The 16854-nt window shown below is 36.7% G+C and overlaps 1 protein-coding gene across 3 annotated transcripts in view; it reads right to left on the bottom strand.

Annotated features, from left to right (window-relative positions):
• Positions 1–16854, bottom strand: part of LOC150095180 (calcineurin-binding protein cabin-1-like) — a 1028489-nt gene that overhangs the window by 898521 nt on the left and 113114 nt on the right. For all 3 annotated transcript variants that reach the window (XR_016550194.1, XM_090411711.1, XM_090411712.1), the window contains exon 9: positions 12095–12195. Coding sequence is in view for 2 of the 3 variants with exons in the window: in XM_090411711.1 (XP_090267837.1) it covers positions 12095–12195 (101 nt within the window). In the remaining variant the exon portion in view is untranslated. The remainder of the gene's footprint in view (positions 1–12094; positions 12196–16854) is intronic.

Here is a 16854-nt window from a genome sequence, read left to right as displayed (position 1 = left end):
CAACAATGAATGTATATTACCATACGCCGGGATGCCACTGAAAAAGAAGACAGGCAGCAACATCCCACAAAGGTATGTCTAGTTTTTCTTCCTATATATATATATATATATATATATATATATATATATATATGTGTGTGTGTGTGTGTGTGTGTGTGTTTTTCTTCCTATATAATCTTCATATATCTGTCCATATAAAACATCAGCAACACCAAAAAATTTAAGTAAAAAAGCCAATAACGTTATAAAAAAAGGGGTACTCCTAAACAAAAATAGGCTAAAATAGCCATAAAAATAATAAAATGATATACTATTATTTTCAGTATGAAATACTTGTACTTTCATTAAAGTTTATTACTATGGTTATGTAATTTTGTTAATTAATTGTTAGTTTGTGCTTGCATTTGTAGTGAGAAGGGATGTTGAGCAGCTGCTGCTCTTGTATTAATAGGCCCAACAGAAAGAGGAGGTATGATGTTTGACAGTTTGCTGGAGCAGTGACATGGAAGTATATATAGAGGAGATACAAAGCTGAAACAGAGCATCCGTGAGATTGAATTGGAAGAGAGTATGTGAGCTGCAGTGCTTTCTTCTGGACAGCATCAAGAATTTTTAGGGAGGATTTAGGTGTAGAACCACGAATATGTTTAATAAGTATTCTAAGAATGGATGAATTTGAAATCTGTATAGGGTTAGTAATTGGGTGGATGAAAAATAGCATTTTGAGTAGAAAAGAATGCCTAATTTTCTAAGAGCCTGAGAAAGCTATTGATGTGATATTTATGCCAGGAGTAGCTGAAGGTAAATGTTAGTCCATACAGAGGAATCTAATTCTGTCTGGTGATTTGTGTATTGGTGACAGCAAAAGTAGAGCTGAGATCTCTTTTGCAAGAGAAAAGGCAAGACTGCATTTTAGTGGCATTCACAATGAGCAGATTGTCCTTGCTCCTCTGAAGAATGGTATGGATAGTAAGGTCATCTGCAGCTAGTGTTTAGTTGCAGATGACTTTGATATTTGGGATGTCTGAGAACTACATGGTTTGACAAAATATTAGGGTGAATGGGTATGTTATCATTGTCGAAGCTGTGGGAAAGTGAAAGAACATAATCCTGAGGAACTCTTGCAATGGAGGCAAAGCTCAAAGAGTGAGTACTGTCCACTATGACATATGACCAGAGAGAAAGGCAAACTGGCTATCCACTTACAGAGAGTGGTAGGCAGACCGAAAGAAGGCAATATGCCAAGCAGGCCTCAATGCCGCACACAATCAAGAGCCTAGAGCAACAGCACATGGAAAGGTTCTCTGAAATTTTCCGTGGACTTGTAGATAGCACCATATGCTTGCTTTGGTGTGTTGGAATAAGTGCCAGCTAAGTATACAAGATTGAAGAGATGATAAAAGACAGGTGTTAGTTCTGGAGAACACTGTGAGTACAACTGAAGAGATCCCATCAGGAATAGAAGATTTTTTACTCTCCATGTTATATATTATTATTCTTCTCTTTTTGCCAATAAAACCACAGGAGCACATCAATACCACTATCCAACAGCATTTTGTTTATCTGTAAATTGCAAGTCTTCTCTAGCAAGTGAGATAAAAAAAACCCAAACCTAGCAAGTGGGATGAATGCATGTGGGATAAAAAACCCAAATTTCCGAGAGAAAAAATCCTGTTACCTCCATATGAGATTGATTAATTCATCTTCAATTGAAATAGTACTTATAAAGGTTCCTCTTGTCATAAGGACAATCAAACTCAGGTCTTTTTTTCTAATTGAAGGATGCAGTATCCCAACTTTCTACCAACTGTGCCACGGAAGCAATGTAGTTCTCTCTATAAGAGGGAAATGTAAGATCTGAAAATATATATATACATATATATACAGTAAGCCCCCAATTTAATGGCAAAAATTTCCACCCTGAGCAGGATGAAAATTTTCTGCTCAGGACATGGACTGGTTATTACTAACACCATGTTCCAACATAAAAATGTGCACAAATTCACATGGAGAGAAGAGGCAAGGAATAAAGGCAACGAAAAGCTCAATGACTATATTATTGTTGATAGTGATGTTTTCTCCCTGGTGCAGGACACAAGAGTGTACAGAGGATTTGAAATTGGAAGTGATCACTATTTAGTCTTGAGCAGGATAAAATTGAATTTCATATTGAAAAAAATAACATGTAAGATTAAGTATAATTTCTGGGATATTCCCATGCTACTCCTCTTAAACACTATTAATATAATTAACAGCTATTTTAGCCTGTTTTTGTTTAGGAGTGTCCCTTATATTTAATACATTGGCTAACATAACTCAAAAGGGGTATATATATATTTTAGGGCATTATGAGCGAGTATAGAAGGCAATTATGGCAGAATAAAAAATGTGGAAAAATTATATACATACCTTGTTTTTGGTTTAAAGATGCCTTCTAAATCCAAGCTCTTGTTGAAAGGTTGTATGTAAACGGTGGGAGAACACATGGGGATGTGCTTGAGACACGGGAAATAAGTTTGGGAACCCGGGTTACTGTTAATAATATATATATAAATATATATATATATATTATTTTGTTGTGGGGAGAGGGGGGAGGAGGAAAAGAAGGGGAAGGGTATCCTTATGTGGAAACTGGGGCAAGGGTTTACAGGGTGTGGACCGTTTCGGTCATCGTCTGACCATCGTCGGAACTTTGTGGGAATGACTGTAGGGCTATGTCAAGGCTGCAAGATGTATCTGCCAAATTTGGGCATTTGTTGTCGCTAAATGGCCGGAGGCGTGGCTTAATTTGTAAGTTTTGGAACTTCCAACATTCGAAAATTAGGTAGGGGCAGTGGACGTTGATAGAATTTCCATCGCATTTTATGGCAATAGTTTCGGATATTCTAAGCATCGTTTCGTTTTCTTGTTTGTCAATGATTATGGCTTTGTCAATTTGGGGGATGTGTTTTAGTTCAAGGGCATGAGCTGCAATTTCTGTCTTCCCTGTATTCTGTGGTTTGTTTTTCTTTTTGATGTTGCGATGTTTTTTCGTGTTCAGATATTCTGGAATGGGAATATTGCAATCCCTGAAGTGCTCTTGTAGTCTAGTCCATAACGACCTAATTGTAGAGCCCGTGTAGGTGATGTCACAGTCTTTTTGACAAGGAAATTGGTAGACTACGTTGTGGTGTTCGAATAATTCTTTGTGAGTGAGAGATTTAGTAGGTTTTAGGAGAGTTGCTAATTTATGGTTTGTGGTGAATACTAGTTATAGTCTGTGTTTTTGAAAATGTATTTGTAAGCCTTGTATGTGTTTTGGATGTATGGCAATTTGATGACCATACGTGTCAGGAAGTCTGCTTTTGTTGTATTATTGTTAAGACGGGATTTTGCCGTATAGTTCGCGTAATTTATTACAAATCCATCAATTTCTTAAATCTTACATTAATCAAAAAGACTGTGACGTCACCTACACGGGCTTTACAATTAGGTCGTTATGGACTAGACTACAAGAGCACTTCAGGAATTGCAATATTCCCATTTCAGAATATCTGAACACGAAAAAACATCGCAACATAAAAAAGAAAAACAAACCACAGAATACAGGGAATCCAGAAATTGCAGCTCATGCCCTTGAACTAAAACACATCCCCCAAATTGACAAAGCCATAATCATTGACAAACAAGAAAACAAAACGATGCTTAGAATATCCAAAACTATTGCCATAAAATGCGATGGAAATTCTATCAACGTCCACCATCCCTTCGTAATATCCAAATGTTGGAAGTTCCAAAACTTACAAATTAAGCCACGCCTCCGGCTATTTAGCGACAAATGCCCAAATTTGGCAGATACATCTTGCAGCCTTGACATAGGCCTACAGTCATTCCCACAAAGTTCCGACGATGGTAAGACGATGATCGAAACGGTCCACACCCCGTAAACCCTTACCCCAGTTTCCACATAAGGGTACTCTTCCTCTTCTTCTCCTCCCCCCCCTCTCCCCACAACAAAATAATATATATATATATATATATATTTATATATATATTATTAACAGTAACCCGGGTTCCCAAACTTATTTCCCATTTCTCAAGCACATCCCCATATTCTTCCCCCCCCCCCCAAAGAATTGAGACTGCAGATATGAGAGTCCTGAGAAAGATTATGGGCATGAACAGATGGCATACATGGCAATATCATATTAAAAACAAGAATATTTGGAAAGAACTTGACACTCTCAGCATCCAAGAATGCATTAGGAGACCTAATCTTAGGTAGTATGTTCACTTAAACAGAATGGGCGAAGAAAGATTAGCAAAACAAGTGTTCTCTGCAAGGTTGGCAGGAAAACGGCCCAGAGAAAGACCAAGATATAAGTGGATTGATATGGTAAAAAGTGCTTTAGAAGATAGAAATATATAAGATCTGGTAATGTTGGAGTCTTGACAGGTAACAGATGATTTGGAGGAAAATAGTAGATAGGAAATTAATAATGATGTAATTTTTTTCATGTAGTACTATCATATCCTCTATACTCTTTGAAGGTACATGGCAGGAGTTTGATGATATTGATGATGAAAATTTCCGGCCTAAGGGAAAAATTTATTATTAATGGCAAATAATAACGGCAAATACCTGTTGGATTTCTGCTCAGGACATGGACTAGTTATTACTAACACCATGTTCCAACATAAAGATGTGCACAAATTCACATGGAGACATTCATGTACACTAATGCTAGGAGTAAAGAAGGAACAAGAAAGAAGAGTTTTTGGCCATGGTTGGCACTTCCAGACCACAGGCTATTAGTATTAGTGAAACATGGCTGACTGTAGATGATATAGCTAATGGGATTGAATGTGATGGGTATAGTGTGTTCAGGAATGACAGGGAGAATAAAATGGGGGGGGGGGAGAAGTATTGTTGATGATAGCTGATGAGCTTTAGCCAAGTAGAATAGAAGTTGAATTGCAGGATAGAGAAAAGAGCACATTTGAGGCCATTTGGTGTGAGATTGTGGCTAGCAGATGTGGCTAAATATATAATTGAGTGCTGCTACACCAGGTGATGGAAAAGATGGTGGTGACAGTATGCACAAGCAAATAGAAGAAATAAGTGGAAGGAGGGTGATTATTATGGGAGATTTCAACTATGGTCGCACTGATTGGATTGAGGAGAGGACACACGGGAGGAAGGAATTGGATTTTATGCAGTTATTAAGGGATAACTATCTGCAACAGCATGTAATGGAAAATACTAAGGGTCAGAGAGTTCTTGACCTAGTAATTACATCTGAGGATTTGGTTGTAACAAATATGACCACATTGCCACCAATCGGTGAGAGTGATCATGGGGTCGTGACTTGGGAGGTGGCTACAGGTGTAGAATTTTCAATTAAGACAGGGAGCATGTGGAATTATCGGGCTGGAAAGTATGACACGCTTAGGAGTTTGATTGGTTCAGTGCCATGGCATGTACAACTGCAAGGACTAGAAGTCGATAGTGCATGGGAGGTAGTTAAGAAGTATTTGTATGAAGCAATGGCTGACTGTATACCTAGAGTCCAAATAATAAATCAACTAGGTGTAAAATGGATGAATAACACCATTAAGCTTGAGATGCAAAAAAAGAAACAACTATGGAGGGAATTTAAGGAGAAAGGTGACCGGCAGGCACACGAACGGCATAAAGTGCAGGCCAGAAGGGTAACGAGTGTGGTAAGAAAAGGAAAAAAGGATTACGAAAGCAAATTGGCCATGCAGGCTAAAGAGAATCCTAAACAGTTTTTTAGATATGTAGCAAGTAAAAGGAAAAATGTTCATGGCAAAATGATTTTAAAGAATGCCGATGGTAGGGAAGTAACTGAATCAGTTGAGATAGTTGAGTTACTGAGTGAGCACTTTGCAAGAATATATCATCCAGGAGATGACATTGCAGAAACGAATGTACCAGTAGATTATACGGGAATTGTGGTGATTGAAGTGGAGGTGAGCAGTCTATTGCATAACCTCAATGTCAATACATCTATGGGATTTGATGGTATACCAGTTCGTGTTGTACGAGACGCAGCTAAATAATTGTCAGTACCCTTGACCATTTTGTTTAATTTGAGTCTCGGATCTGGGTTAGTCCGGAATGGGTGGAAAGAGGGGAAAATAGTTCCACTGCATAAAGGTGGTTCCAAGACTGCTGTTGTAAATTACCGACCGATTAGCATATCAGGAATCATTGTCAAGGTCTTAGAGAAATTAGTCAAGAAAAGAATACACGATTGGATAGTTGAAAATGGGATATTGTATGGGGGACAACATGGTTTTGTGAAGGGTAGATCATGCCTCAGTAACTTGCTCACGTTTTATAACACAGTGACGGCTGAACTGGATAGGGGTAATGGGTTTACAGTAATACTACTGGACCTTGACAAGGCTTTTGATAGGATACCACATAGAACCCTAATCAGTAAACTGGAGCAGATGGGGATAGATATAGGGTTGGTGAGATCGAAAGGAGGGTGGTTGAAGGAGAGATACCAGAGAGTGGTTTATTCAGAAGTGGTGTCTAAAAGGCAGCTTGTGACTAGTGGAATGCCACAGGGCTCTGTTCTTGGACCACTGCTTTTAAATTTGTTCACCAATGATATAGGAAAGGATTTGAGAGGAAGTGTTCACTTGTTTGCTGATAATGCAAAGTTGGGTAGAGCAATTATGAGTGCACAGGATGTCAAAATTTTACAGGATGATTTGGATAGTTTGGAGGACTGGGCTAGGATAAATGGATGTCAATTTAATGTGCCAAAGTGTAAGGTTATGCACTTTGGGGTGAAAAGATTACCAGCAGTATACCACATCGGTGGAACCGTACTCCAGGAGATTGATGAGGCCAGGGATTTGGGAGTGTTGGTGGATAGGGAATTGAAGTTTAGGGAGCACATTGCAAAAGTGACTAAAACAGCTCACCAAATCACTTGGCTTCTGAAAAATACTTTAACATGCAGAGACACACAAGTTGTTGTTCCTCTGTATCGAGCCTTGATAAGACCCCATCTGGACTACTGTGCCCAGTTATGGGCACCAGGGGTTCTTCGTGATGGGGAGGAAGTGGAGAGGATCCAGAGACGAGTGACGAAGATGATAGCAGGCCTGTGGAATGAACCTTATGAGAATAGGTTGAAGATTTGTGGGTTGCAGAAATCGGTTGATAGGCGAAGGAGGGGTGATATGATTGAGACATTCAAATTACTGAAGGGTTTCTATAGGATTGATCCAGAAGATATTTTTGAAAATATAACTGGTGGTGGGAGGACTAGGGGCCATGAATGGAAGCTGGGCAAGAACGTGGTTGACAAGGGTGTCAGAGCTCGGTTTTTTTACTTGGAGAGTAGCGAATGAGTAAAATAAGCTTCCAGAGTCTGTTGTGGGTGCTACGACCGTGAATGAGTTCAAGGCAAGGTATGATAGATACTGTGTGAATGTCGAATAGTTGTTCTTGACATGATGTTAGGGCCTCCCTCGATGAGTCTATCGACTCCTTGGAGTTGCCCGGAACAATAATAATAATAAGAAGAAGAAGAAAAGTCTCATTGACTATGTTATTGTTGACAGTGATGTTTTCTCCCTTGTGCAGGACAGCAGAGTGTACAGAGGATTTGAAATCGGAAGTGATCACTATTTAGTCTTGAGCAGGATAAAATTGAATTTCATACTAAAAAAAATGACACGTAAGAAAGTTTTAAAGCGAATAAAAGTTGAGCAGCGTTCAGATGTCAACTGTAGACTAAAATACACAAAGATTATTGAAGGAAAAATGAAAGAGTTTGAGAACAGGAACCAAACTTTGAAGATTCAGTGGCAAGCTTTGAAGAAAACCGTGATCGATTCAGCTAGAGAGGCATGTGGTGAAGTTGTCTGCAAGGATAGAAAAATTAGAACTCCATGGTGGACACAGGAAGTTAAAGAACAGTGAAGGAAAAGAAGAAAGCATATCAAAAGTTCCTGGCAAAGCTTGTGCTTTTAGAGAATACAGAGAAAACTGTAAGAAAGCTAAACACTGTAAAACTAGCTAAACAAAAGTAATGGGAGGACTTTGGCAAGAACATAGAAAATAAATATCAAGAAAGTGACAAAATATTTTGGAGGTTACTGAAGAAGCTTAGAAATGGAGGAAAGAGTGTTGTAAAAGGAGTTAGAGATGATAAAAGTGACATGAAAACAAGAAAAAGATATCCTTGTAGTATGGAGTAATTACTTTGAAAATTTGATAAATGAAACAAGCAGTGATAACAGTGGTAAAAAGCAATCAATAGGCATAGCATACAGTCAGGAATACATATCCATACTTGAAGTAGAAAAAGCTATCAAAGTCTTGAAATATGGAAAGGCATCAGGAGTAGATGATATTTGATCAAAAATGCTGAAGTATGGTGGTATAAAAGTCTTACAGTGGCTACACTGCATAGTTCATAATGCCTGGATAGAGGGACGAATTCCAGATGATTGGAGTAGAGCTCTCATAGTACTCATATATAAAAAGGGAAATAAAACTGAATGTGAGAATTACAGAGGTATATCCCAACTGAGTGTTCCTGGTAAGATATATGCAAATATACTTGAGAAACGGTTGAGAAGAATTGTAAAAGAAAAGCTTGATGAAGAGCTGGATTCAGGTGAAATAGAGGCTGTTAGGATCAGATCTTCACTTTACGATAAATAGTGGAGAAATCATGGGAATATAACAAAGATCTGCATTTATGTTTTGTCAATCTAGAAATGGCATATGACAAAGTGCAAGAGAGAGAGAAGCTATTCAATACGCTACAGTTATATGGTGTCAATGGGGCATTATATCAAGCAATATTTAGTCTTTTTTTGAGTTGTAAGTCAGCAGTTAGAATTGAAGGAAGTACAGGAAGATGGTTTAATGTTAAATCTGGTGTGAGACAAGGATGTACATTAACCCCTCTGTTATTCATTATCTATATGGATCACATTATGAAGGAAAGTGGTATTAAACATGATATCAAAATTGGAGATGTTAATGTCAGCTCTTTGCTTTATGCGGACGATGTTATACTTCTAAATAAATCCGCTACAAGTCTGCAAGATTCTCTGACTAAATTGAATAACTGTTGTAGTAGATATGGTATGAAGTCTACTTCATACCATATCTATTACATGAATGGAGAACCTGTGGAACAAGTAAAACATTTCGGCACGATTTTTAGTGAAGATGGTAAATTAAATATAGAAATAGACAACAGAATCAGCAAAGCTGGTATGGTAGGAAGTCAACTGAATAAATTTATATGGAATAAGAGAGAAATTAGTCGGAACACTAAATAATTAGCTGTATACAAGACAGTGTTCAAACCAGTTTTAACTTATGGATCTGAGAGCTGGGTCAGAAGTAAAACACTTCACCAAAGTTTAGAGACCGCAGATATGAGTGTCCTGAGTAAGATTAGAGGCGTGAACAGATGGCATCAATGGCAATATCATATTAAAAAAGAGAATATTAGCAAAGAACTTGACATAGTCGGCATCCAGGAATGTGTTAGCAGAGCTAATCTCAGGTGGTATGGTCACTTAAACAGAATGGGCGAGGAAAGATTAGCAAAACAAGTGTTCTCTGCGAAGTTGGCAGGAAATCGTCCCAGAGGAAGACCAAGATATAGATGGATTGATACGGTACAAAATGCCTTAGACGATAGAAATAGAAGATCCTGTAATGTTGGAGTCTTGATAAGTAACAGACTGATTTGAAGGAAAATTGTAGATAGGAAGTTAGTAATGATGTAAATTTTTCATGTAGTACTATCATATACTGTACACCCCTTGAGGGTACATGGCAGGAATTTGATGATGAGGAAAAATTTAGAAATTTCTTTTCTTTTATCTGCAAATAGAGCAAACTAAAACGATTGGTCAATGTTTATTAACTAATTATTCACATATAAATTCATATATCATGTAAAATCACTATTAATATCATCATCATCATCATCATCATCAAATTCCTGCCATGTACCCTCAAGGGGTGTACAGGATATGACAGTACTACATGAAAAATTTACATCATTACTAACTTCCTATCTATAATTTTCCTCCAAATCAGTCTGTTACTTGAGAAGACTCCAACATTATCAGATCTTATATTTCTATTGTCTAACGCTCTTTGTACCATATCAATCTACCTATATCTTGGTCTTACTCTGGGTCGTTTTCCTGCCAACCTGGCAGAGAACACTTGTTTTGCTAATCTTTCCTCTCCCATTCTATTTAAGTGACCATACCACCTGAAATTAGCTCTGCTAGCGCATTCCTGGATGCTGACAATGTCAAGTTCTTTCCTAATATCCTCATTTTTAATATGATATTGCCATTGACGCCATCTGTTCATGCCTGTAATCTTTCTCAGGACTCTCATATCTGCGGTCTCTAGTCTTTGGTCAAGTGTTTTACTTCTGACCCAGCTCTCAGATCCATAAGTTAAAACTGGTTTGAACACTGTCTTGTATACAGCTAATTTAGTGTTCTGACTAATTTCTCTCTTATTCCATATGAATTTATTCAATTGACACTTCCCACCATACCAGCTTTGCTGATTCTGTTGTCTATTTCTATATTTAATTTACCATCTTCAGTAAAAATCGTGCCTAAGTAACTGAAATGTTTTACTTGTTCCACAGGTTCTCCATTCACAACACAGTTGACATTGTCAATGATTCTGCCTATTTTCATTGTCTTTGTCTTTTTATTGCTGACCTTCATACCATATCTATTACAACAGCTATTCAATTTAGTCAGAGAATCTTGCAGACTTGTAGCGGATTTATTTAGAAGTATAACATCGTCCGCATAAAGCAAAGAGCTGACATTAACATCTCCAATTTTGATATCATGTTTAATACCACTTTCCTTCATAATATGATCCATATAGATAATGAATAACAGAGGGGATAATGTGCATCCTTGTCTCACACCAGATTTAACATTAAACCATCTTCATGTACTTCCTTCAATTCTAACTGCTGACGTACAACTCAAATAAAGACTAAGTATTGCTTGATATAATGCCCCATTGACACCATATAACTGCAGCGTATTGAATAGCTTCTCTCTTGGCACCTTGTCATATGCCTTTTCCAAATCACTATTAATATATGTTTTTAAAATATATTCACTTTAACAGACTTTCAGAATAGCAGGACACCCCTTCCCCAATTAGTCCATTAAATTCAAGACCTAATATATTCGGCCCTCATAACTAACATATCTGCTCAAATGGACTTATAGCAGATATGCTAACTACTTGGACAGCAGATATGCTCTTCAAGTAGTTAACATATCTTCTCTACAATCTACAATCCCAGTTATTGGAGGACTGTGGTTGTTCTATGTTTTGTCTCTAGAGCAGAGTTTCTGGATTATGTAAAAAAATACAAAATAATTATATCATATTAATAAAATAAATAAAAAATCCTTAGTCTACTCCAAGACAGTAATGTAGTTTAGATCTACAACTTTTTTGTGAGTAAGAGTTGCATAAAATAAAATAAATAACAATTAATAAAGAACAAACATTTTTGATAGAAAAGGGGTAACAGTGTAAATTTAAATATGTAGTACTCTCACAGTATACTTTCATACAAGCCTTGAGGATGCATATTATGAAATTAATATTATGACAATAACTTTAATCTGGTCTCTGAAGGTTCAGAGGATCACAATCACATTTTTTAACATCAATTAATAGTAATTGGGTGTATAAAGTATATTCTGCTAGAACATAGCAAATGTATGTGCTGCAATCATTATGTAATGCTCATCACAGTATATGTTCAACCTAGTGGTTACAGCAACCTCTTACAATAAACCTATAGAGCAATTGCCTAGAACTTTGGATTGCTTATATTATAGTTAGTTGTAATGTGTCATTTATCTGACAAGTACTTTTTCTCCAAGAATGTTAACAATTTAGATCCAGCAAAATCAGCAGACGTTAAATTTATAAGTTTTTTTTCCTTAACATGGCACTGTGATTTAATACTATTAAAAAAGCATGGTAGCCAACAGGTAAGTCTTTTATACATATTTTGGAAAAGAAACTTACCTAAAATCTCTGAATGGCTGTTGTAGAGATAACACAGGCAAGGGAGGATGTCGGGAGAGCTCTCTCTTCTTTTCTCTCATGGCTAAGGATTCTTCAATAATCTAACATAAAAATAATATTTACATAAATATCCATTACAATAATAGTATACAACTCTTTTCCTATTTTTTTTTAATATTAAACTCTTGTAAAAAATTTTCTGCTTGGTAACAATGTATATTAGACTTACAAGAAATTATATTCTTGTTGTCAATCCTATATCCATGCATAAGCCTAAGTGTGAATTAACTAATAGGACTACTTGACCTCTATACAGAGGTGTTGACAGTTGTAATAGCATCACATAATGCAAAAACATTATGAGAACAGTCACTACCCAGATCGATTTTGACCTTTATAGAAGTCTTATTAGTGAGAGCCAGAGCCAAGGAAATACCAAGGTTAAATTAATGCAGAAGTCATTTATATGGTGTTTCAAAAGGGGGTATACAACTTTGAATGACAACAGAAGGTAAAGAGCAATAGATGAACAATTTTTATTGAAGTTTCAACACAGACAGTTAAAGTTCAATATGACTGCCTCTGGTAATTCTGCAGACATCCAATCTGTAGTCAATTTCCTGCCACACGTGGCAGAGAATATCTGATGTAACTTTGTCAATGGTGGAAGTAATTCTGAAATGCAGCTCATCCAAATTTATTGGTAATGGTGTAAGGTTGGGGGAATGCAGTGGCCATGCTACAGGCACCCCTCTACCCATCCATCTGCCTTGAAAAACAGGTGTCGAAGTACAACCTTATGTTTGTCAGGTAATGAGGAGGTGCTCCATCTTGCTGAAAATGTAACTTCCATTGTGATCACTGTTGTCTAATTGTGGTATTAGGTACCCTTGTAGCATGTCCAGACCACTAGTAACAGTAGATGCCAAAAAAAAAAGAAGGGTCCATACACTTTCTTCTTGCTTAAGGTGCAAAAAACGTTAGCCTTTGGGGTGCCACAAACATGTTCTACGATGATAAATTTAGTTTAATCCTTTATCCAAGTGAGAGCAAACAAAGTTTGCGCCTGAAAATATCTTCCGAACTGAATATGGTGTTGTACTATCTTACCTGGGTAAGTAGTACAACACCAGGCAACTCTTAGCAAAGGTGGAGCACGCTACCAACACTCCTATCCCAGTATCTCCCATAATGCAAAACACATCTCCTTGCGGATATGTATACTGTTATGCATTAAGGGATTGGCTACTATCCTTTAAATAAACTTTCAACATGTTCTACGATGATGTGTGGATTTTTGCTTCCCCCAAATTCTGCAGTTGTGTTTACTTGCCCACTTATATGAAAAGTGCACTTGTCACTGAAAACGATCATGTCCAAAAAAAGTCCTCGTTTTGTTCTATCCTACTGATCATTTCTATGCAGAAATCTTGGCTTATCATCTTATTGTCTTTGTTCAAATGTTGCATGAGAGTAAATTTGTAGGCCTTAAATACAGATATTGTCATAAAACATGCAACACAGTCATATGTGAAATTCCAAAGAATTTCCAGAGAATTTCACTTCTCTGGAAATAGCCTGTTTCCACAAAATTCTTGTGCAATGTGTAGATTGTGCACCTACTAGGAGGTTCTTTGCCATATTATATGCAGAAATTCTCAAAACACACATACACAACATGCTCACTCTGCACCACTGAACGTTGCCATTTTCAAATGGTATGATGTAGCATGCCATCAAGAGTTGTCATTTGGTAATAAAATTACGTGACCAAAAATTGACGTGTTTCACTCAATTATGACACTCACTCAGCTTTTGCGCATCTTATTCTCTGTTCTCCTGCAAAGTTGTATACACCCTTTTGAAATACCTCATATTTTCCATATACATGTAGAAAAATGTGTACTACTTTATCTCACATCCAGAGTATTTAATAATAAGGAGATACACCTTGTCTATTTGTATATGGGAAATACATACCGTCTGGATTATGGCTCCTACTGATAAGACCTTGATAAAGCTGGACACTTGTCCGGTAGTGAGACTCATTATGTTTTTGCATAATGATATAATAAGGCAAATGATGTGAAGCTGACAGCCTCTGTATACAAGCAAACTAGCCAAGAAATTACTTCACCCTTAGGCTTACACTTGAGTATAGCAAGAAAAGAAGAATAACATTTCTTGCTAAGTGTATACATTATATTCGTAACATATAATTTGGGAATGAGATGCTTAAAGGTCAAAGATATAAAAGTGAGAGGAGACCTCCACATAGCCATTAAAGGAATGTGGAGAACCGACCAGGGCTTCTGACCTAATATCCAATCCTCACCTTTTCGGGTGCGACCTGTTAGTTATCTACCTCGATACTGAATGAACAAGGATGGGCTGGCAATTTGGGATTTAGCCAACCAAATTGTATTCTTATTGGATTAAATAATAATAGTGCAAATAGATGGTATAACATGACAGAATTTGATGTCGGCTAGGACATTACCAAGTTAAACAAGGTTCGATAATAATGTAATCAATGTGTTTCGTGAGATGAGTGTTTATTATTATACATCGGAAGATTAGCTTTTCTTGTAAGAAAATTTTAATTTTCAAAGCGATAACTATTTTGCTTGTACAACAGTTGAAAAATTTTATATATAAAGAACATGATTTCACATGCTGGTATCGAATTCATACCAGCATTCATCTTATTCCTTTCTCCTTCAACATGAATTGACTCTTCTTGGCAATCTGCCATCTGGGGTTTTAGCATCTATGGTCGGACAGTATGCAAGTATACTTTAGAAACAGGTGAGAAGGATTATAGAAGGGAAGATTCATGAAGAACAAGATGGATTCAGGCCAAATGGAGGCTGATAGGATCAGATTTTCACTTTATGACAAATAGTTGAGAAATCTTTTGAATATAACAAAAGATCTATATTTAAGTTTTATAGACCTGCCGAGGGCATATGACAAGGTACCAAGAGAAAACCTATTCAAGACACTAAAGTTGTATGGTGTTAGTGAGGCATTATATCAAACAATACTTGGTGTTTATTTGAGTTGTAAGTCAGCAGTTAGAATCTGGTGTTAGATAATGATGCACGTTATCCTCTCTGTTATTCATCATATATATATGGATCACGTTATGAAAGAAAATAGTATTAAGCCTGATATCACATTTGGAGATGCTAATCTCAGCTCTTTACTTTATGCAGATGATCTTATACTTCTAAATAAATCCAGTACGTCTGCTAGATTCCCTGACTAAATTGAATCATTGTTGTAATATATTTGGTATGAAAATCATCAATAACAAGACAAAGTCAATGAAAATAGGCAGGAACATTGAAAATATCAACTGCATGGTGAATGGAGAACCTATAAAACAAGTAAAACATTTCAGCTACCGAGTCACAATTTAGTGAAGGTGGTAAACTAAATATGGGAAAGGCCCATATTTAGTTTACCACATTACCCAGACTGGTTTCGACCTTTATTGAGAACTCATCAGTGGGGGCCAGACCAGACCCAGTCCCAATGATAAGACCTCAATAAAGGTCAAAACCAGTCTGGGTAGTGGCTCTTCCATAATGGATAGCATTATACTTGTCCATAAGGATATGTGCTTTATTATGGGATACTAAGGCAACCGATGTGAAATCATTAGCCTCTATATACAAGTAGCCCAGTCATGACGTTACTTCATGCGCAAACTATGTTTGCATACATTTGGATAAAGGATGAAGCAAAGAATATAATTTCTTGGCATCTTTAATTTATAATATAACTAAGTGGAAAAACTTTCAACATTATCTCTAATCCAGATATTTTATAATAAAGTGTGACATCTATTGACTACTTTTCTATGGAAATATGACTTCAACATTACCTCAACCTTGGTGTCACTTCTGGGTCTGATTCTCACTGATGAGATCTCAATAAAGTTGAAACCAGTTAGTGGCCTTACCATAATGGATAGCATTATACTTGTACATAAGGATATGTGTTTTGAATTATGGGATACTAAGGCAATTGATGTGAAGTCATTAGTCTCTATATACAAGTAGCCCACTCGTGAAGTTACTTCACATGCAAACTTTGTTTTACTTACACACAAATAAAGGATGAAATAAAGAATAATAACTTCCTGCATCTTTAATTTATTTGGAATTTATTTATGTAATCCTAAACAAAGGCAGACTGTTGAGAATGACATCTGCTAGTGAAAGCTCTTATGGAGAAACTAGAGAATTCAGGAATATAACAGAAAATTCGAACAAGACTCAAAAACCATGGCAATGGTTTTTATTTGCTCTCTCCCTCACCAATGTCTATATGGAGCAAAAACAGATGCTCTCGATACTGCAATTCTCAAAGTTCCATTTAGTTAAGATACACTGAGTTTCTCAGTTTATAGAAAACTTATTCAGGGACATGCATTCACAGACTTTCTATCATCTGAATCCCACCAACATGAAATCATAAAAACTGCAGTAAACAGAGCAACTTCTGTTCTGGGGCACCTCAAAAATTAAAAATATAATAAATAAAATAAATAAATAAATAAATAAATAAACTGGAATTTGAAAGAAATATAACTGCTTCACTGCTTTCAACGTAATTTCAGACTAGCTGCCCTTACATACTGTCCTAGAATTCGACTTCCTCTACCCTCTCAATTCCAGGTGTACACAAGGTTCTTGAACGTCTTATTCTATGTTCTCCTGCAAAGTTGTACACACTCTTTTGAAACATAA

Source organism: Typopeltis vanoorti, chromosome 21 (assembly GCF_054136105.1).
Source record: "Typopeltis vanoorti isolate ZY-2024b chromosome 21, IOZ_Tvanoo_1.0, whole genome shotgun sequence".
Classification (NCBI taxonomy): domain Eukaryota; kingdom Metazoa; phylum Arthropoda; class Arachnida; order Uropygi; family Thelyphonidae; genus Typopeltis; species Typopeltis vanoorti.
The sequence above is the reverse complement of the archived record's forward strand: the minus strand, read 5'-3'. Positions and strand labels throughout refer to the sequence as shown.